This window comes from Talpa europaea (genome assembly GCF_964194135.1).
Source record: "Talpa europaea genome assembly, chromosome: 10".
Taxonomy (NCBI): domain Eukaryota; kingdom Metazoa; phylum Chordata; class Mammalia; order Eulipotyphla; family Talpidae; genus Talpa; species Talpa europaea.
Window position 1 is genome coordinate 19,976,707 of NC_140077.1, and position 23,862 is coordinate 20,000,568.

The following is a 23,862-nucleotide window of genomic DNA, read 5'->3' on the forward strand; positions in this document are numbered from 1 at the left end:
TCCTAGAGATTTTTCCATCATCTACACTAAGAAAGTAAATGCAATTTTAGGCTGCAATAATTAAGTCACATAATTCATATTATGTTCAAAACAAGATGTATCATTGAATTCTACACTATTACACACTTTTGCAGTACTGCCTCCTGTTATGCATGCACACTATAATGAGGACACTGTCAAGATGGGATGTAGTCACAAAAGACAACAAAAATGATAATACCCTCCACCAAAATAGGTTATGAAAATGGCACGAATGGTTATTGATATTTTCCAAAGAAACACTAGTGGAATCAGAAATACTGGGAACGGAAAATATGAGCAACGTAGCTATCCTCAAACATAAATATATGAAAATGAAAACAATTACTTTCTATTTATACAAAAGACAGAATTAGAATCAGTGGGTAAAACTAAAAGTTGACTCCTCCTTGAGGGAAAACTTTTCAATAGGCAAATAATGAAGAAGAAAACTGATACCTCAAGAAGTTCAGTTTGCTAGTAATGGCAATGATCAAGAAGAAATCAGATGAACCCCTGTCCAACACACTTCATAATGGATTCCTGTGTGTGACTAGATGGCCTTCTGATGTCCCTTCCAATACTGAAATTCCATGGTTCTCTGATTACACTGATTTTTGCTCATGAGGCAAGTGCACGCTGTAAGTAATAAAGCTAAACATTATTGTGGAGGTGTGGCTATATAAAAGCCCACAGGCTGTGAGGTATTTTCATGGCAATTGATGCATTAATAATATACCAAAGGAAGAAGAAATTTTGTATAGCTTCTCTGTGTTAGATTTAGCAGAGTACATCTATGTACATGTCTACTCTCACTTCTTAGATTAGCACATACGCTCCTTTTATTCTTTCAGGATTAAAAAGAATGCTTTTACTCATCCTCAGGAAATCAACCAAAGAGAAATCAATTTCTAGAAGAATGATTTTTTGAAATCTCCCCCACTGAGTCAAGACAGTGGGTTCTCATAACTTAAATGCAAATTTATGTCAATATTTACACTTTAAAAATACAGAGCAATACTTAAAACAACAGTGACAAATTCTTAATATCCCTCCCTTTGCTCTTGCTTTTTGTGCATTGTATTTTACAAGTAAGGATATAATTCTGGGTACAAAGGATCTGGAGATTATTTTACAAATGCTATCTCCTCTCTTTCCAGCATGAACTCAAAGCAGAGAATTAAGAAATGTCAGGGACAATTACCAACAATTTTCCCAGTGCATTTTACCACGCAGTCATGGTAGAGAACAGTTCCTGCCTTCCACATTTGCAGAAGAGAGGGCTAAGCTAAAATTGCTGTGCCTTAACATCACCAATAAGAATTAATTCAAGTACTTTCAACAGTTTGTTGTCCTACTTTTTTCATACTTTAGGGGAATTGTAAAAAGTCACTCTCACTTAAAACTACTTTTAAGATCTATGTCCCCCAAAATACATAAAGATAAAAGCATACATCTATCAACAGTGCTGTTTTCTTAGGAAGAAAATATTTTAAAATATAAATATTTGTTGTTTTCAAGATATACTGCAATCTAAAACAAACAGCAATACAAAGTCATTCTATTAGTATATTTTCCAAGCAATATGCGTATTGGTTTTTTTCAAAGATTTTCTCTTCATATGCCATAAAGTTGTATTAACACAAACATAACTGTTCTTCATAGTACCTATTCATCAACCTTTTCACTATAAATACAAATTTTGCACATTTTTAAAAGTTGTTTTTTCTGCCAAAATTTTAATTCTCTCATAATGAACACTTCCAAAGATCTTGGATAATTAGAGCAATAAATAACAGAGCTGGATTAATTTTTTTTTGACTGGCAATACTGGCACATAGTAGGCTATTAGTTTAATTAACTATATCATTCCATCTCTTACTTTATTTACCATCTTCCCAACTTCCTGCCTCCATAAAAACAAAACTAGAATCTAAGCTGATTCTTCCTTACAATGGGGTGTTACATAAACCCCAATATTAATGTACTAACCCAACTTTAGTCTCCTTTTGTTCATGCCTCACAGCCTGCATTTATGTTCCAGTGTTAAGTTTATTTGGCTCCATCAGTACCACTTCTCTTTAACATTGTCCCTTTTCATGCATTTAAGCCAACTACTTCCAACCCTATCAAGGAAAGCAGACAAATGGGGGAGAAAGGAATGAACTGCAAACACCTCAAACAAGAAAGGTTGCTTAAAAAACCAAGTGTCACATTCTGACAGTTCAATATTTCATAGCCAATACAAGGAATGTGCAACGACACTGCAACTTTAAATCTTTTCCTCCTATGTCAGTCTCCTTCTCTCTCATTGTAATGCCAAAGGGAACAGCAATCAGAGTGGAGATGTTCAACGTGATAGAGGTCAGGACACCATCGGATCAACGTACCAGAAACACGACCTTGTTTATTTTTTTTTCCACAGTATTATTGTTTACAGGGTGCTTTGCTCGTGTACCTTGTGGTTCTTAGCTAAAAGATGAAATTACAGCCCAGGATGAAGCACTCAGGCACACATCCAATTTGTGTTTCCATCTCAGAAAACAAAAAGCTTCTAAGGCCCTCAGGCTGCCATTCAAACTTGGAGGCTGACATTTTTAACAGCATGAACCAGAGACTGGCAGAGAGAATGATCTAATGCATTTCTGACTTGTCAATCAAAGATCTCACCTCTGCTGTCTTGTAAACAGTTGGGGGCCATCTAACTACATTCATAAACCTACTGAGAGCTTACTGCCAGCTGGGGTGCTGGAGCCACATGCTCTGACTTCTATACACCAAAATCATGATTCAGTTTTATAATCTCACTGTAAGTAGTCCACAGGCATATTTCCAGGACTACTGGAATAGAACCAGAGTAGGGAATATAAAAGAGATTTTGGTCAAATACTGTGTTACTTTCAAGCTGTAGGTATCCTGTACCCATGTCATCCTCATTTTACCAATTCTCCACAAAGGACTGTACTGTTCCAATTGAAATGCTTAAAAAGTTAATGACATACCAATTTAAAAATCTAGAGGAGATATACTAGTATCATATTAGAAATTCCTCTTATGTTTTACTGCCAGCAAAGAAAAGTCATTCCCCAAAACATGGTCAACCACACTGCAACGAACAACAGCAAGCATATATTAGTAAACTAATCATATGCTCGCTTTCAAATATAAAGTTTTTCATGGGCATACACAATACCTTTGTATTTTCTATTTTAAAATAGTACATTTTATATCTGTATATTGTGTGTATGAAACATGTAAACATGTAAACATAAAATGAGGAAACTTATCCCTCTATTCTTTCCCTTCTGTTTATGATCGCTAACATAAAAATAATTAGAGCAGATTAGGCTGAGATGAACTTTGCTAAAGGATTATACATGAAAATGAATAAAGACTCTTCTTTTTAAAGTCAGTTTTATAGGGGACAGAATTCCAATTCACTTTATACCAAGTCACAGATACTGGGTTTGCAACAAAGGTCTTGAGGATTTGAATGGTACACCTGAGAACTTTAAAAGGCAGATGACAGATAACCAAGCAGGGGAAGGTACACTGCAAAGTCCTATTTCATGATGATGTACTACATCTGAGGCCCAAATAACAATTTCAAAATATAATAGACTTAGTCTCTAGAGGACTGGGCCAGTGAATATAGAAAAGCTCAAAGTCACTCAATATTGCTCTAAGGAAAAACAAAACTCATGGGCATTACCTCTCTATAGTAAAGTATTGCAATACTTAAGAGGCTTAGATAGCTAAAGAAACTAACACAAGGAAAGACAGCAACACAATAAAACACCACCACATAAAGCAAAACAACAGTGAAAGAAGGTACAAAAGGCTCCAACTGTTACAACACTGATTCCTGAATAGCACAGAAAGAACTCCTATAGTAATACGTCCTCCAAGCTGAACAAAGGTAGCAATAATCTGTGCTTCCTACACTGGGGCAACTCCAGCCCCTTTGGGGTACCTGTACTCTCCCTTCTGCCATTAGGGGTCATGTTGAAGTTAGGGAAGTTAGGGATAAGACAAAAAGCAGCAAATTCAGATCATATCTACTTTTCTTAGTGAAATATAGTTTAAAAAAAAGTTGAAAGGGTAGAAGGTGAACAATCAATTTCAGTTATTTAAAATGTTTTAAAATACATTGTTATACTTTCTTTTAAAGAAACAATCTGCAATAATATATTAATAGCTCCATCATTTTGCATATGTACTTTAATTTTGTGTCTAATCAAGGCTAAGGGGTCATTTTCAGTATACCTCATGATTCCCATCTTCAGACTGTTGGCTATCATCACTATCATCATTTTAATTTTTCTAGTGTCTTTTATAGGATAAGGGCAAAATGCAATAAAATAGTCAAATAATTGCACAAATATACACTGCTGTGAAGATAAAGATGTTGACATTGTTGAAACTAAACTGTTAGCTAGCTGGCAGTGCACTATTTAATAGCTTGAAATGTGCATTTGTTCAACAAGAGTCCAAATTCAGCATGCAAAATCCAATTCAGAAGGGATCATCATAGTGTGAATTGTATGAAAGCCAAGTGTATAAAATTTGAGGATTATCTATAAATCAGCCTCAGCATTTTCCCCCTCCAAGTAAATGTGTGGTCTTTGGAATGATTGTTCAATTATCATGACTTCTTTCTGAATACAGAATACTTATGTATATGTATGTGCAGGTACCTGTAACAATAAAATGCTTTCCTTTCTCCCACCCCATACATGTTATTTGATAGCATTAGTCTTCAAATTATATAAGTCCTTTTCCATTATTTAAGCAAAAATTTATAAAGCACATACTATGCACCAAGCACTGCACTTGCACTGGAAATAGAGAACAAAACATAGCCCTCCTCTCGAGGAATTCAGTCTAGTGGGGAAGAGATAAATACACAGTCAATTATAGTAGCTTACCATGCTATGACGGGTATCTATTGCATGCCTTGGGTATAGATATCTGGCTACATGAAGGTGGACAGTGAGAAGATCAGCGAGGGCTTTTATCCTAGAAGTAAAACAACTTGATCTAAATTGTGGAGATTACAAATTTGCCAGATAGACAGGGAGGAGGCAGGACATAGGGGAGAACAGTTGTTTTCAGTAGAGTTCAGCAGAGAGAAAGAACAGGATATGGAAAGATAGATGCATGAGAGAACTATAAATTTGAAATAGCTAAGACTTACATGAGAGAGAAGTGGTTGTAAAACAGTCAGTTATATGACTGGCAAACCAAGTTTTAACTTTGTTTGACTTATCCAAGTTCTAATTTTACTTGACTTACCAAATGTGAGCAACTGACCATAAGATAGTCACCAGTCAATGCAACAAGCTGATGAATGTATAAATTGGACAAGAATAGCAGATACTTAAAGTTCAATATTTCCTTTCTTCTTTCTACTTCTCTGTATTTTGTACAGTTAATTTTTTATTTTTATATTTTTTAATTTCATAACAAAATAGTAAAACTATTTTAAAACAAGACTATATCTGGGCAGGTCTGTATGCATGCATGCATGCATGCATGGGTAAGTCACTTCACATTAAAGAAAACGAGCCTGTTAATATTATCTTAAGTGTTTGCTTCAGCAGCACATATACTAAAATATTATCTTAAAGTGAAAGTACTATAGGTAATACCTTGTATATTTACCAAATGATTTATAAATTTCATAATAAGCAATAAATTGGTCTTTTTAGATAGGGGGAAATGTGGGGTTTTCCCCTTACAGAACAATTTTTGATTTGCCCTCTAGCCAAACTCCTAATTTAAGGGTTGTAGCTGAGATGAACACAGGTCAAATGTTAATATATGTACAGAAGAACTAAATTTTATAGTATATAAGAAAATTGCTGGGGAAAACATGGTATCCCTTTAGGAGTGACGTCACCAACATGGCAGTGAAGGGACGCTAGGAGTGAAATCTCCCATAAAAGCAACTCATAAGGAGAAGTAGCCGCAAATTCCTGGTGGGTCCCAGACGTGTTAGACAAAGTTGGTGACACAATTAAAGGAGTGGGACGGTGGGAAAACAAAACAAAACACAGGGCACGGAAGAAGATAGAACCAGCGATCTGATCCCTTCTCCCTACTCCCTGCCCAAACCCCCAAAGCCAGCATACTTTGCCTGAGAGGAGAGAAGAAGGAGAGAAAGTCTGGAGGCCACAGACCTTGGACATCAGACATCGGAAGGCTTCATAAAGTGATAGGGAGATAGCGGATTCTGGGAAGACTATTCTCTACCCAGTCATACGGTGCTCCCCAGTGACCAGACTAAAACAGCAAGGACTAGCTCACTGGGAGCCATCAGAGGTCTGAAAAGCAATTCTCCCCAACCTATTTGTTTGTGTGTTTGTCTGTCTGTTTATAGGCCAGTTGGTTGTCTTTTGTGCCCTTCCTTCTACACTACCTCTTTTCTGTTTCCTTTAGTTTTCTTTTTTCCCCTTTAACATCATTATTACTACTTTCTCTTCTCTGTCACCTCCCCTCCCCTTCCTCCTCTTCCCTCTTACCCCTATCTAATCCTTACTATTTCTATCACCTTCCTTCCCTTTACATCTCCACATCTCTCTCCTCTTTCCTCTTATCCCGTTTCACTCCTTATTCTCTTTTAATGCCGGTTTTCTTCAGAGAAATGCCTACAGGGACCTAGCAGTTCAACAGAGAAAAACATCCTACCCAGCCTCTAGGCACCTTCCAGAAACTTGGCCTTAGCACGTTTCTGGAGGCACAGGGCTCCACATGAGACTCTTGAGTACCATTGGCTGAGACATCGGATTCCATCCCACGCAGTGGGGGCTGGAAAAGCAGGGTCTCCTGGAGCAAAGCACAGCTCAGACAACATCTTCCATAATTAAAGAGTATCTGGATATGCACCCAGGTGGGAACTGCAGGAACCCTCCCCTCCCCAACTCCCAACTCCAGTAGCCACCAACACCCTGGGAAGAGCAATGGGAACTACTACTTGCCTAAAGTAGGGGTACAACTAAAAAGAGAAGAGGGAGAAACTACAAGAGCCCTCACCTACACCTCTACCTACCAGCCACAGTGGCTCAGATACCAGGCAGACACATATATTCACACCTCAGCAAGAGAAATCAGAAGTCATGCCCACCAGTACCAGTGGTACAGGGGCACTATGAACAGAACAAAGTCGAAGGCTAGCAAGGGGAAGAAAGAAAAATACAAATGATCAAGCAGGCCATTCTGGAAACAATACACCACAGAAAGAAAGTCAACCTCCAGAACCTGATAATATGGACACAGAAGAATATCTCCACCTAATAGACAAAGAATTCAAAAAGGCCATGATGAAAACAAAGAGCTAAGAGAAAATGCAGAGATAGATAAGAATATAATTAATGAACTGAGAAAGAAAGTGAATGAACTGGAGGAGCTTAAGACTTCTGAGAAAAGCCATTAGAACAGAAGAAATGGACAAACAAATCAGTACTCTTGAAGATACAGACATAAAAAGAACCAAAAAAGAAAAGGAAAGAGAAGCACAAAGGAAAAAGAATGAAGAAACACTTCAAGAACTTTCTGACACCATGAGGAAAGGAAATATAAGAGTCAAAGGTATCCCAGAAGGTGAGGAGAGAGAGATCAAGGAACTGAGAAACTATTCAAGGAGATAATTGAAGAGAACTTCACAAGCATGAAGAAGGAAATGAAAATAGACATACAGGAAGCTAGAAGAACACCAAATTACCAGAATGAAAAGAAAGCTACAGCAAGACACATAATAGTAAAGTTTCCAAAGGTCCAAGATAAGGAAAAAAAATGAAAAATAATGAAATGGTGAAGAAACAGATAACCTACAAAGGAAAACCAATCAAACTGACAGCAGTTTCTTCTCTGAAGAAACACTATGGGCAAGAAGAGAATGGAGGGACATATTTAACAAACTACAAGCCAACAAATTCCAACCAGGAATACTCTACCCTGCGAAGCTCTCCTTCCTCTATGATGGAAAAATAAAAACCTTCTAATAAACAAAATGTCCAGAAATTCATTACTACTAAACCCCCACTCCAAAAAATACTACAAGGAACCCTAGAACTAAAACCAACAGAGGAATGAATAGGAAGAATAGAACAAGGTATGGAATAGAATCACAAAAAGGTAAACAAAAGGGCAAATATGAATGTCATTGTCTCAATATTAACTCTAAATGTAAATGGTCTAAACTCATCAATAAAAAGGCACAGAGTAGCAGGCTGGGATTAAAAAACAGAACCCAACACTTTGCTGTCTACAGGAAACACATTTAACTACAAAAGATAAACAGAGATTGAAAGTAAAAGGATAGAAAACAATCCTACAAGCAAATGGACCAAAAAAGAAGGCAGGAACTGCTATACTCATATCAGATAAAATAGACGTCAAACTAAAAAAAAGTAAAAAGAGACATAGATGGTTACTACATTATGATTAAGAGGACAATACATCAGGAAGACATAACACTCATCAACATATACTCACCAAATGAGGGAGCACCAAAATATGTCAGACAATTATCATCTCTGAAAACTGACATTAGAGAAAATACATATGTAGTAGGACACTTCAACACACCATTCTCACCAATGGATATATCAATGAGACAAAAAATAAGCAAGGATAGGGCCTCCCCTGGTGGCGCAGCGGTTGAGTGCTGGGCTGCGAAACTGCCTGCAGCCTCTGCAGCACCAGTTCCATCTCCGGCCACCGGCAAGGGTCCCACGCAAGGGTCCCACATGGCGTGCAGACCTCTCCTTCCGCGCCCACTGCTCCCCTCAGCAGTGTATTTCATCGGTCTACCTGTTCTGTTCCCCGCTCTGCCTCTGGTGAATTCTCTTACCCTCCAGCACTTCTGACTGTACCCAGTGCTTGCATAAACAAACAAACAAACAAATCTTGTTTTTTTAATAAATAAATCTTTAAAAAAAAAAAAAAAGGGCAAGGACAGTAGGGCTCCAAACAATGGCCTAGACCTCATGGGCTCATGGGCTTAACAGACATCTATAGGACACTGCACACAAAAAAATCTGAGTACACATTTTTCTCAAGTACACATGGGTCATTCCCCAGGATTGATCACATCCTGGGACACAAGACAAACATCAACAGATACACAAAGATCAAAATCATACCAACTATCTTCTCTGACCATTGTTATCAAACTAGAAATAAGCCATGAAAAGAAAGCAAGGAACCCTCCTACCTCGTGGAGATTGAAACCCACACTACTGGAAGACCATTGGATCAATGAAGAAATCAAAGATGAAATTAAAAAATACCCTGAGATGAATGACAATGAGTACACCCCCCCAGAACATATGGGACACAGCAAAAGCAGTTATAAGAGGAAAATATACAGCAATGCAGGCTCACATCAAGAAACAAGAAAGAACTCAAAGAAACAACCTAATCTCCCACCTTAAAGAACTGGAAAAAGAACGACAACAACCCCCAAAAGCCAGTAGAAGAAAGTAAATAACAAAAATCAAAGCAGAAATAAATGAAATAGAAGTTAAGAAAACGGGGTCTCCCTGGTGGCGCAAGGGGTTAAGATACAACCTATGAAGCTGTCCGCAGCCAATGCAGCACAAGTTCGATCCCCTGGCCGGCCAGGGAGCAACCCACAGGAGACCGCTCCTGATTCACCTGCTGCTCCCCTCAGCAGTGCACTGCCATCAATCTGCCTGTTCTGTTCCCCACTCTGTCTCTGGTGACTCTTCTTAACCCTCACACTGCTGGCCTGTACCCCAGCTCTTATGTGCATAAATAAATAAATCTTCAAAAAAAAAAAGAAGTTAAGAAAACCATCCAAAAGATCAATGAAACCAAATTTGGTTCTTCGAAAAAATAAACAGGGCCTCCCCTGGTGGCGCAGCGGTTGAGCGCTGAGCTGCGAAGCTGTGCGCAGCCCCTGTAGCGCCAGTTCGATCCCAGGCCACTGGGTGAGGGTCCCACATGGCGCACAGACCTCTCCTGCCGCCCGCTGCTCCCCTCAGCAGTGTGCTTCGGTCCTTCTGCCTGCTCTGCTCCCCGCTCTGGCTCTGGTGAATTCTCTCACCCTTCCGCACTTCTGACTGTACCCAGTGCTTGTATAAATAAATAAATCTTTAAAAAAAAAAAAAAAAGAAAAAAGAAACAGAATAGACAAACCTCTACCAGGCTCACAAAGAAAAAAATGGGAGAAAGAACAAATAAAGAGGATCAGAAATGAAAGGAGAAAGTACAACAGACACAGCAGAAATGAAAAGAATAATCAGAGATTATTATGAACAGTTATATGCAAACAAGTTCAACAACCTAGAAGAGATGGACAAATTCTTACAACTTTACAATCATCTAAAGCTAGCTAAAGAAGAAACAGAACACCTAAACAAGCAGTGAAATTGATACAGTAATCAAAACCCTCCCCCAAAACAAAAGCCCAGGAGCAGATGGCTTTACAAATGAATTCTACCAAAAGTTTAGAAATGAACTAGTGTTGGGCCTCCCCGGTGGTGCAGCAGGTTGAGTGCTGCGCTGTGAAACTGTTTGCAGTCTCTGCAGTGCAGGTTCGATCCCTGCCGGCTGGTGAGAATCCAACATGGTGTGGCAGACCTCTCCTGTTGCGCCTGCTGCTCCCTCAGCAGTATATTTCTGTTGTCTCCCTTTTCTGCTCCCTGCTCTGTCTCTGGTGAATCCTCTCACCCTCCCACGCCTCTAGTCTGTACCCCAGCTCTTGTATAAAAATAAATAAATCTTTAAAAAAAAAAATGAACTAGTGTCCATCCTACACAAATTCTTTCAAAAAATTGAGAAGGAAGGGATATTACCAAATACATTTCACAAAGCCAACATTACACTAATACCAAAACTGAACAAGGACCGCTAACAAAAAGAAAACTACAGGCCAATCTCTCTAATGAACACTGATGCAAAAATCCTCCATAAAATCCAACAATGCATCAAAAAGATAATTCACCATGACCAAGTGGGATTTATTCCAGGGGCACAAGGATACTTCAACATTCAAAAATCAATTAACATAATTCAACACATCAACAAAAAGAAGAACAAAAATCATATGATCATATCAATAGATGTTAAGAAAGCATTCCACAAAGTTCAGCATTCATTTATGATAAAGGCCCTCAAAATTCTCCAGATAGAAGGAGCATACCTTAACATAATAAAGGCCATATACAACAAACCTATAGCCAGTATCATTCATTGTCAATGGTGAAATGCTGAAAGCCTTTCCCTTGAGGGCTGGAACAAGACAAGGATATCCACTCTCACCACTGCTTTTCAATACTGGAAGTCCTACCAAGAGCAATAAGACAAGAAAATGGCATCCAAGAAATCCAAACAGGGAAAGAAGAAGTAAAAATATCACTTTTTGCAGATGATATAATATACATAGAAAACCCCCAAAACTCCACAGAAAAACTAATCAAAATAATCAACCAGTTTAGTAAAGAAGCAGGATACAAAATCAATACACAAAAATTAGGAGCCTTCCTATACACAAACAACCAATCTGAAGAAGAAGAAATCAAGAAAACCATCCCTTTTATAATTGAAACAAAAAAAAAAAATCAAATACTTGGGAATAAACCTAACAAAAGTTGTGAAGGACCTATACAAAAAAAAATTATAAAACATTATTAAAAGAAATAGAAGAAGGCACAAAGAAATGGAATGACATCCCCTGATCATGGATTGGAAAAATTAACATTATTAAAATGACCATCCAACCAAGCAATTTAGTTTCAACACTATTCCAATAAAAATTTCAATGACATTCTCCAGAGAAATAGAACAAATATTGATGAAATTCACATGGAGCCACAAAAAAAACCCTCAAATAGCCCAAGCTCTCCCAACTAAAAAGAAGGGGAATGGAGGTATCACACTCCCAGACTTCAAACTCTACTACAAAGCCATATTGATTAAAACAATATAGAACTGATACAAAAACAGATACACAGACCAATGGAATTGAATAGAAGACCCAGAAATAAAGTCACACATATACAGACAATTAATCTTTGACAAAAGAGCAAAGGAATGCAATGGGATAAGGATAGTTTGTTCAATAAATGGTGCTGGGAAAACTGGACTGCTACATGCAAAAAAATGAAGCTAGGCTACTACTACCTCATACCATGCACAAAAACCAACTCAAAATGGATTAAAGAATTAGATATAAGACCTGAAACCATAAAATACACAGAAGAAAATATAGGCAAAACACTACATGACATACATCTCATTAACATCCTTAAAGACACATCACCTAAAGCAAACATAGTGAAGGAAAAGATGAACAGCTGGGACTACATCAAATTAAAGAGCTTCTGTACAGCAAAAGAGACATTAACCAAAACAAAGAGACCCCACTGATTGGGAGAAAATTTTTGCATATAGTATTAATGATAAGAGACTGATCACAAAGATCTACAAAGAGCTGACAAGACTCAACAAAACAAAGTAAACAATTCAGTCAAAAAATGGGCAGAAGAGCTAAAAAGACACTTCTCCAAAGAGGAAGTACAAATGGCCAACAGGCATTTGAAAAAAATGTTCAACATCTCTTGTAATCAGGGAAATACAAATCAAAATCTCAATGAGATGCCACCTTACACCATCTTACACCACATTTTTTGTAAAAATTAGCAACAATAAATGCTGGAGAAAAAGGAACACTGTTGGTGGGAATGCAAACTTGTCCAATCACTATGGAAAGTTGTGTGGAGGTTCCTCAAACTACTAAAAATAGAGCTTCCATATAATCCAGCAATTCCATGCCTAGGAATCTACCCAAAGGATACAAAAACATTAATTCAAAAGGACACCTGCACCCCTATGTTTACCGCAGCACTTTTTATTTATTTATTTATTTATACAAGCACTGGGTATAGTCAGAAGCACGGAAGGGTGAGAGAATTCACCAGAGCCAGATCGGGGAGCAGAGCAGGCAGAAGGACCGAAGTACACTGCTGAGGGGAGCAGCGGGTGGCAGGAGAGGTCTGCGCACCATGTGGGACCCTCCGCCGGTGGCCGGGGAGCAGCCGGGAATCGAACCAGCACTGCAGAGGCTGCAGGAAGCTTCTCAACCAGCCCTCAACCACTGCACCACCCGGGAGGCCCTAAGGCAGCACTTTTTACAATAGGTAAGCTATGGAAACAAAGCAAATGGCCAAAAATAGATGACTAGATCAAGAAGATGTATATATACACAATGGAGTATTACTCAGCAATCAGAGAAGATACACTGATGCCATTCATAGCAATATAGATGGAGCTGGAAAGAAGCGAGAAAGAAAAGAAAAATATCAGACAGTTTCACTTATAGGAGGAATAGAGGAAACAAATAAGGGATCAGGGAGAAAAAAGTAATCATAATAAATTAAACATCAAAATCAACAGGAAACTATAAATCAGAGACATTCTGCAGGGGAGGAAGAGTGAGAAGGATCACAACAGGGGTGGGGAGAGCATAAGGGAATGTGGTGATGGGACAAGGGTGAATTGGTGGTGGGAATCTCACGGGACTACACCTGAGAGGAGAATGCATACATTGTACAAAAATGAAGAATATAAAATATATACAAAATAAAATTTTAAAAAATTTTTATAATGTGCTATATTGCCATTATTCATATACAATAAGAGGGTCATTCAACTCGGGATTGATAAGTGTTCCTGTCAGGGGATATCTTTCCCTATGATATTGTTTTATAACATTTGAATGCTAATTTACATTCAGTGTGATAATCCACATTCCCCTAAAACCCCAAATGTAAAATGAAGTCTTACATTACAAACATATTCTGAATAATGCTTACTTTCCTGGAATTGTCCTATTTTAAGATTTTGCTTGTAGATGGTAAGATTTAATAGATTTCTAAGAATTTTTAAATAAAGTACATTATAGCTCCTGAAATCTGTCCCCAATAATTCTAACCTGACAAGGAACCCTAGTTAATATTAGAATATTATGTTTCATTTAGCTCAGATTTTCTTAAAATTAGTAACTATATTTGACACCTAAAATTTCTAAGATCATAAATTCTATGTATAATCTTGTTAGAATTTTTCTTTCAATGTCTAAAGAAAATAAGGGATCTTAACTACTTAGCTATTTTTAAGCACTTTCTTTCTGCTTCTCATTCTCAGCAAATTATTTCACTGCTAACCAACAGAAAACCTCCTGATTGTCCTTACATTTTCCAGGACAAGACACTGGAATGAAGAAAATGAAAATATCCACGGGAGCGTGGTGGAGTGGAGGGAGTGAAAACAGGTGGAAAAAGAGCACAAGGGAATATGGTGATGAACTCTGGGTGCTGTGGTGGTAGAACTATGGTGACTGCACCTGAGGGGAGAAATCATATGTTGTCCTAAAATTAACAACAATGTAAGAAGAAAAATACTGCATTTAAAAAAATTTTAAGGGCCTCCCTTGTGGTACAAGGGGTTAAGCACCACACTATGAAGCAATCCGCAGCCTCTGCAGCTGGCCAGAAAGAAAACCACATGGGGAAGCAGGCCTCTCCTGTCTCGCCTGCTGTTCCCCTTAGCAGTGTATTTCAGTCCGTCTGCCTGTTCTGTTCCCCACTCTGTCTCTGATGAATCCTCTCACCCCCTCCATCTCTTGCCTGTACCCCAGCTCTTTTTTTTAATATAATTAATGAATAAATCCACATTCCTTTACCTTTATTTATTTTTAAAGATTTATTTATTTATACAAGCACTGGGTACAGTCAGAAGTGAGGGAGGGTGAGAGAATTCACCAGAGCCAGAGAGGGGAGCAGAACAGGCAGACTGACAAAGTACACTGCTGAGGGGAGCAGCGGGCATGGCAGGAGAGGTCTGCGTGCCATGTGGCTGGGGATAGAACCAGCACTGCAGAGGCTGCAGGCAGCTTCGCAGCCCAGCGCTCAACGGCTGCGCCACCGGGGAGGCCCTGTACCCCAGCTCTTGTGTGCATGAATGAATGAATAAATCTTTAAAAAAAAATTTTTTTTTTAAAAGAATGAAAATATATTCAAACTAAACATGTCCGTCTAGGTTCTACTTAACTGGTATTTTCAGCATCTTCCCAATGTCACAATTTAAAGGGTGTGGTTTGAAATGTAGATAACCAAATCATCCCAGTGTTGCCATTTCAATTTGATTTACAGAAGACAATCCAACAAATTCACGTCTCTTCTTAAAGTTAAATAAACCTACTTCTTAAAGTTAAAAATAAACCTACTCTATGACCCAGCAATTCTACTCTTAGGTGTTTATCCAGGAGAAATAAAAACAAAATGTCCACAAAAAGATTTATTACATAGAAGCCTCACTCAGAACAGACCAAAAAGGGAAACAATCCAAATGTCTGTCAATAGACATGGAAAAACAAATTGTGGTATACTGATACAATGGAATATATTCAGCAACAGGAAAGATTAAACTGCTGATAAAACAACATAATTAATGTCTCAAAAACACGTTCATCAAAACAAAACAGACATTTAAGAATACACTTAAGACCTTGTATTTCACTGTGTGAACATTTTTACTTTATATAAACAAAATCTAAATAATAAAATAAAACCTAAACCAGAAAAATGCTCAATTGGGTCCATAAATGCACAAAGCCCCACTGTTCTTGGACCTCTGCAGTGGCTCTTTCTTAGATCTGAAATTTTGGGAGTTTATATTTTTGAAATCTATGATTTTAATTGTTCTTCTATTATTTCACAGTAGAATATAAATAATAATATATAAAAACCATTATTTCAACTGCATTTTTCTAAGATCAATTATTCTCACAGTTTCTCAATGAAGCCTATGGTCTCGGTGTCGTGAAAAATTAGCCTTACCCAAAGTGATATGTGACCTTTGGGGCCTCCCCGGTGGCGCAGCGGTTGAGCGCTGGGTTGCGAAACTGCGCGCGGCCTCTGCGGCGCCGGTTCGATCCCCGGCTGCTCCCCAGCCACCGGAGGAGGGTCCCACATGGCGCGCAGACCTCTCCTGCCGCCCGCTGCTCCCCTCAGCAGTGTACTTTGGTCCTTCTGCCTGCTCTGCTCCCCGCTCTGGCTCTGGTGAATTCTCTCACCCTCCCTCCCGCACTTCTGACTGTACCCAGTGCATGTATAAACAAAACAAACAAACAAACCAGCAAACAAATAAATAAAGCATGCCTCTATTAAAAAAAAATAAATAAATTTAAAAAAAAAAAAAGTGATATGTGACCTTTGCATCTGGCTACTGGGAGGAGGTTATCTGGTTATCTGGGCCCTGGAACCTGCCAGGAATGTCTTCTTTTGCCTGGGGGCTTTGGCCATGAACAAATGTGATTGATGATGGGGGTTCTGAACCAATCCTAAGAGGAAATAGAGGCTGAAAATATTCGTAAGACATACAGGAGGACTACAGACTAGACAGAAGAGGCTTGGGTGAGTTTCCCTGGGTGGCAATATCCTCCGTGAGTTGTCACATACTGTGGCTAGCAGGCAGTAATGCCATCCATGACTTCATGGGGAAAGAATGACAGGAAGTTCTACATTTGTACTTCTCCAGATTCTGCTGTGTCTCTTCTTTTGTTTAATTTATACCTGTATCATTCCCCTATAATAGAACATGACAACAGTAGATTTCAATCAGTTCTTTTTTGTGAATAATCAAACCTGAGGCTGGTAGAAGAGGCTCCTAAACTTGCCACTGGTATCTGAAGTGAGGGCGGTCTTGTAAGGACGATTTTCTCAGATTTTGCAGTTTTGCTAAAGTTTACAAACCCAAAAAGGTTAAGGATAGGCTAAACTATAGGTTCCTGTAGAGTTGAATCTTTATCAATGACAAATAGTAAAAAACATAAGATATTTGAAATAAATTGATACTCTCAGGAAATCAACAGTCTAACAATAGTAATGTTAATGAGAATGAGGATGATGATAAAAATAGCAACCATTTACCGCATGCCCTTAATATACCTCCATTGACAGGTGAGGAAATAAGCATTAGCGTGAAATGACTTGCTCAAGATCATACCACTAAGTGAGAAAGAGAACATATAAAGCCCTGACTTAACTAATTTTAAAGCTATACACTTTACTGTATTTAGTCTCATAATCAAGCAAAGGAAGTTTAATGCTAAATTTTGCAAAGAACAAACATAAATATGCAGCATTGCCATCAGTAAAATAGTATCATTAAAGACTAGCAACTGCTAGCACAGTTCAGAAATGTGGAATACTTAAATTCCCCTTGTTTAACGAAGACTTAATTGTAGCATTCCAATGCTTAATTATAGCTTGTCATTGAAATTCTTTGAAACAGAATATGAGTTACATAGGTCAAAAACAAATTAAGAAACCTAATTTGTTCTGTATTACTATCAAATGTTAAACATAAGTTCCAAGTACTTGAGGTGGATAGATAGCACTTCTGCTAAGAAAATCACCATAACTGTTACCCCAATCTTTAAGTAATGGGCACCACACGCTTTCTTATTGATATATTTTCCTCTACAAATTATCCATTCTCTTCCTCTATATTTTTTGCTCACACCCTGGAACTGTCCTACTGACCGCAAATAAAGACTGAAGGTACAAGAATCTGTCCGTCTATGTAAGACCAGCTGGAATGTCTCAAGGTGAAAACTATACTCTAAACCTGTTGGTCATAAACAGTTCTTGCAAAACACACACACACACACACACAACTATAATAATATATAGCTATAGTAATAGGGTAACCAGGAGACACTCTGAATAAAGAACTTGATAATCATAACAAAAACACAACAGGTGTTTCAAACAACTGGCTGTAATTAATAAATTACATTAATTGGTTTTATATAGGTCCAGAACAAAATTACATACTGAATACTATTCATTGAGGTTACTTTAATATTCACTATCATGCTTCTACTAGATAAGAGAACCAACAGTCAACTGTGCTATGACAATTTTGATAAACCAATTATGACGGTAAGAATATTTTAAGAGAGGATCAGTCTGAATCTACATTAAAAATTAATCATTACAGGAGTACTGGATGATGTGAAATACAGGCAATGTGAAGAAGTGAACATAAGCGTGGGAAAGGAAGGACACACTAATGAATTAAGACACACACATGGATTTAGCCCACAAATAACCCACAGAGACAGAGAAAGTACCTGGAAAGCTGTGAGTGCGCCAGTCCCTGGGTTATACAGGCATCGCAGCGAAGGCATACTGTCCGCCAGGCTGGAGCAGCCCAGCCACAGAGACCTGGGCATAGAGCACTGCAGAGAAAGGACAACTATGAGATGGAACAGTATGAGACAGGATGGCACAGATTACAGGAATTATAAAGACTTGGCTGAACGCACTATTCCAGTTGCAGCTGGCCTTTATGATAGAAACATCTAAAAGAAACATGCTACTTCCTAGTTCTGTTCCCAGAGAGAAACTCAAGGGGGGCGCTAGTGGCCAAAAAGCAAAGGCGGAGAAAGAGGTTATAGGTCCAAAAGTCAAATATTTAATATAAAAATTTTTGTACCTGTTCGTCTATGTATGAGTCTAAAGGAAATCTACTATTTAACCCAATTAAATCAATTCTTTTTCCTCCATGTGCCCTATCACCCATAAAATTACCAGTGTTTAATACTGTACAGACTAAACAGAAAAAGGAATAGCCCATGGTAGCATTTCAATATCAGGAATGGTAAGTTTGAAAACATAGTACCACAGGAAAGTTAAGGTTTTTTTTTTTTTTAAGTGGAAGAAAGGAAAAGAGAAAGTGCTATACCCCTATGCTTTGACAGCTTCCATCTCTGCATGGTTTGCATGTGTTTTATGTATCTTGTTAGCCTGCTATTCATTAACCAAAATGCACAGTTACCATAGCAGCTGCCTCTTCATCTTTCCAGATGGATTGTATGTGTGTAAGGGGTGGAGGCGGGGACCACCAAACAAAAGGGGAAACAACAACAAACAAAGAGACAAAATGAAAGAACCCCAAAGGCTGCTGGTATTAAAATTTTCTAAACAAAAAAGTATGTGTATTAATTAGTAATACTAGTTATTAGCGATTATAATTAGTAATTAATTAGTAATAGTAATTAAAAATATTAGTGTTATTGCTCCTAGAGCTTTATGAAACACTTTACTTTTAGAATTTTAAGTCTTCAAGTTTCTCTAAAAGTATCCCAGACTGAAGTTTTGTCCATTAGTTTGACCGCTATTACAGTCTATAAAGCTATTAAAATAAAAACTAAATATCTGATCACAGCACACATAAAAAATATGTATTTTAAACTGTAACAGTCAATGCACACTACAAACTTTATTTTTATTTTTGCATATAAGAGCTGGGGTGTAGGCCAGAGGTGCAGCGGGCGGGGCTGGGGGGAGGGTGATGAAAAAAGATTCACCAGAAACAGAGTGGGGAGCAGAACAGGTAGATCAACTGAAATACACTGCTGAGGGGAGCAGCAGGCGAGACAGGAGAGGTCTGCTGCACCATGTGAGTTAGCTCCCTGGCCAGGGAGCAAACTCATGCTGCAGTGGCTGCTAATAAATAGCTTCATAGTGCTAAGACTTAACCCCTGCACCACCAGGGAGGCCCCCACACTACAAACTTTAAATTACAAGTTTTGAAATATATAATATCATCATCATAGCACTTTTTTTTCTTCTTGAGAAACTCTAGTTGTAGAGTGTTATTAGGAAACAAAATATGGTGTTCATTGTTTACACATTCTGCAACCGATATAAGGGTAGTGTGCTGCAAAATCCTCCAAAAAAATACTCTGGTCTCCATTCCTGCTTTCACATGATTATTTCCTCATTTTTAGTTAAGGTGATTAATGTTTAAGAATTATTAAGCGTTTATCCATGATTATAAATTTAGAAAGCAGAAAAGTAGGAGTTACAATAGAAGCCTATTGCTTGTTAGTACAGAACTTTCTCCTGCTTCTATCTGTCCTGGAAGTGATAAAGTCAAAAGATCAGAGTTCAAAGAAGGGTAATTGCTAAACTTATCAATGGACAACATACCAACCAAACAGCTAAACAGTTTGAACTACTACAAAAATCTCCTAACTTTGTTCACTATTTCCAGTATTTCTTCACCTGAGTTACATATTTTTACATACAGCAGTTATATAAATGTCTTCACTTTGTTATCAGATCTTTCCTGTTAATAATTCACAAAGGCTCCCTATATCTGTTGTATGAAATCCAAGCACTCTACCAAACTGACCTTTGCCTACTACCTATATTAACTTACCTTCTCTGTCCTTGCAGTTGGGTCTTGCACTCAAGCTAATTAACTACCCTAATATTTTGCTCAAATATCCATCTTATACCTATACCTTTGAACTTGTAGTGTCCTCCTTTTTACCCCGCCACTATACTTCTGCCATCTACCCCCATCTCTCCTTTAGAATGACTTACACAAATTTCAGTCTCATCCAGTGGTTCTCAGTAGCAAACATTATCATAATGTAAGAAGACATCAAGAAAAGAAGGCAGGATTTTTTAAAAGACTTTTCTTTGACAATCACTGTTCACTCATATTACTGCTCTACAATGGAAGCATTAAATTCTTCACTAAAATAATTTTGATATAAGTAAATGAAATTTAAAAGTTATATGTCTAATGTTTAATCCTTTATTCAACATATATTGAGCATCTTCCTTGTAACTAGGCACATTTCTAGGTAGTAGGGATAGAACATGAACAAAAGAGACAAAAATCTTTTACATTCTAGTGACATTCTCTCAACCTTAAATTCTTCCATATTTGAAAGTCTTAGTATTCAAAAAAACACACAACAGCTTGCTATTAGAGAGTTTACCTCACCTCATTATTAATGAGAAACATTGTATACATTATTAAGCAGCTGATTACAGTTTTGTGTATGTCTGTGTATGCTGGGTAGAAGAAAATCTCATTCTGAAGGAGAGACTGAATTTGAAAAAAAAAAGTGGAAGAGGGAGAAGAAATGAGAGTAAGCAAGTAGGGGTAAAGGTAGCATGAAATATAGAAGAGAAAAATGGTGGAAGAAAACAGAGTGGCCACTGAAAGATAACATGTCACTTATCCCATCCTGAAGCCACCTGTATGATCTCTATTAAAATATTCATCTCTATTTGCATTCATGAATGTACCTTAAGAAATATTAAGGCATTTATCTTATAATGTTTGTCTCCATTTTATATTTACAAATTATATGTGTTTCTTCTGCACCAGGTACTTTATTATTTGACTTTCCTTACTTTTACTCATTCTAATGTTCTTCCTCATTCATTCAATAGAGATTGTCCATCAAAATTCCTAACAATTAAAAATGTGAAAGGGCTCACTCCATCCCCTTAAATTAAAATTGAAAAATATTATAATCAATAATGAGCCACATACACCCAGGAAAGTCACTAGATACACTAGTGTGATTTCTAAAATAGCATTAACTTGCAAATACCACACAGAGGATGCATTCCCGATTATTACCAGACAATTGGTGTGGGTATGAAAACTGTACTGACTACAGTCTGATCTGCACATTACCATAAGATTTTATATATTATGGCTCAATTTAAAAACCAATTTTCAAATTGGTGTGTATTATAACAATTAATCTTAACAATACTGGTAAATGCCACTTAAAAACATTAAGGAAAAAACACAATTACAAAATTAATGGGATATGCTATAACTTCTCTTCTACCTCCTTCCCTTCTATCTTTATACTTAGGAGCATTTTCTAAAGGAAGGGGGAATCTGAACAATAAGCAGCAGCATGAAAAACAGTGTCATTTGGTTACTATTCTTACATAGTTTTTCTTATATAACTTTTATATATTTCAGGATATAATGATTGGTCAATTTCTGACAAAGATATAAGACATTTTCTGTACTGTAACACTTAATAAACAATCCCTTTAAAGTTTTTTATTTAGAATACTGAAAAGCACATGCAGTTTTCCACTTAAAGTTTGAGTTTCAAAAGTTTGTGCCTCCTTACACATTGTATTTTGATTCCTAAGGTTTTCTTTCTACATCAAAAAAAATTTTTTTTAATTAAAAGCAGGTTCTAGGGCCTCCCCCGAGGCGCAGGGGTTGAGCGCTGGGTTGAGGAGCTGCCCGCAGTCCGCAGCGCAGGTTCGATCCCCGGCTGCTCCCCGGCCACCAGAGGAGGGTCCCACATGGCATGCAGACCTCTCCTGCCGCCCGCTGCTCCCCTTAGCAGTGTACTTCGGTCCTTCTGCCTGCTCTGTTCCCCGCTCTGGCTCTGGCGGGTTCTCTCACCCTCCCACGCTTCTGACTGTACCCAGTGCTTGTATAAACAAACAAATAAATAAATAAATCATTAAAAAAAAAAAAAACACGTATCATTAGCGTCACAAAATAAGTTAAAAAAAATAAAATAAAAGCAGGTTCTAAACTAAGTTACAATTCAGCATCTATACTCTTATAAACAATTAACCTTGATTAACTGTTAAAGAACTTTTAAATAACGTATTTCTTAAATGTTGCTCCCATATAATCTCAAAAGTTACAACAGAGTTTGGATTACACATTTGCCTCCATGCTACACAAATCCAGATCTACAGATCAAACATTTATTTCTTTAGCTCATTTCCTAGCTAACCTCACCCCATTTGTCTCTCCTTTGCCGAATCAGAGAGAACAGAAGACTATAAATTATTACATATGAAGTTTGTTATTCAACTGAGTTTACCAGCTTTTAAAAAAGCATACACAGCATTTTAAAAAAATGTCTGAATATATATCCTACTACTGAAAGAATTCAGAAAAAGGGACTGAAATGTTGCAGCAAAAGGCCTCTGGTGCTTCAATGAGAACAGATAGTGCCCATTAAGTTCAATGGCACATATTCACTTACAGGAAGAACACTGAAAACCTTGACTCCTCCCCTCACTTGGCTGCCAGGAGAAAATTCAGTTCCTCTTCACTGATAGCCGGCCCTGCAGGCAAAGGACTGGCCTCAGCATTTACTACATGAAAGCTGACAAAATCTCCTAAACTTAGGTCCCTGTTGGTCAACTTCTAGGAGTAACAGAAGCTATAATAATCAACAATAAAAAGATTGCTGCATTGAGAGTTTATGTATCCTTAAGCCATGAAACAAAATTCCCCTTTCACTACTATATCAACTAAAATATTCAGGCCAACAGAACTACAGTATTCCACAAGCCACACATTCAGATTCTACCTATGCAAATCCAATGACTGCCTCTAAGAATCCCAACTTAGTACACTCACTTGAAAAAAAAAAAAGTTCCACCTGTCACACAGGTCAGTCACATCTGCCTAGCTTTTTTACACAAGATGGTGATAAAATTAAAATGAGTCTGAAAACTTCAAAGTGAAAAAAAAGTAAAGTGGCATCATTACCAATAACAGGCTTCTATGCCATTCTACCAGAAGCAATTTACAGAATCAATGCAATTCCAATAAAAATCTCAATAACTATTTTCAAAGAAATAGAACAAATATTGATGAAATTCACATGGAACCACAAAAAAATAAAAAAAAAACCTTGAATAGCCAAAGTGCTCTTGACTAGAAAAAGGAAGAATGGAGGTATTACACTCCTAGACTTCAAACTATACTACAAAGCCATAATAATTAAAACAGCATGGTACTAGAACAAAAACAAAGACACATACCAATGGAACCAAATTGAAAACCCAGATATAAAGTCACACAATTATGGACAACTAATCTAAGACAAAGGAGCAAAGAATATGCAGTGGAATAAGGACAGCCTCTTCAATAAATGGTGCAGTCTAGTTCAATAAACTGGACTGCTACATGCAAAATAAAAGAAAATAGATTACTATC

The 23,862-nt window shown here is 37.6% G+C and overlaps 1 protein-coding gene across 3 annotated transcripts in view; it reads right to left on the reverse strand.

Moving 5' to 3' along the window:
- The window catches only part of BTRC (beta-transducin repeat containing E3 ubiquitin protein ligase), a gene marked incomplete at both ends in the record, with an annotated part of 164,247 nt that overhangs the window by 101,424 nt on the left and 38,961 nt on the right, over positions 1-23,862 (reverse strand). For 2 of the 3 annotated variants that reach the window (XM_084245063.1, XM_084245062.1), the window contains one exon: positions 18,185-18,292. The exons of the other annotated variant lie outside the window; for it this stretch is intronic. In XM_084245063.1, the coding sequence (XP_084101189.1) occupies positions 18,185-18,292 (108 nt within the window). The remainder of the gene's footprint in view (positions 1-18,184; positions 18,293-23,862) is intronic. 3 annotated transcript variants of the gene reach the window in all.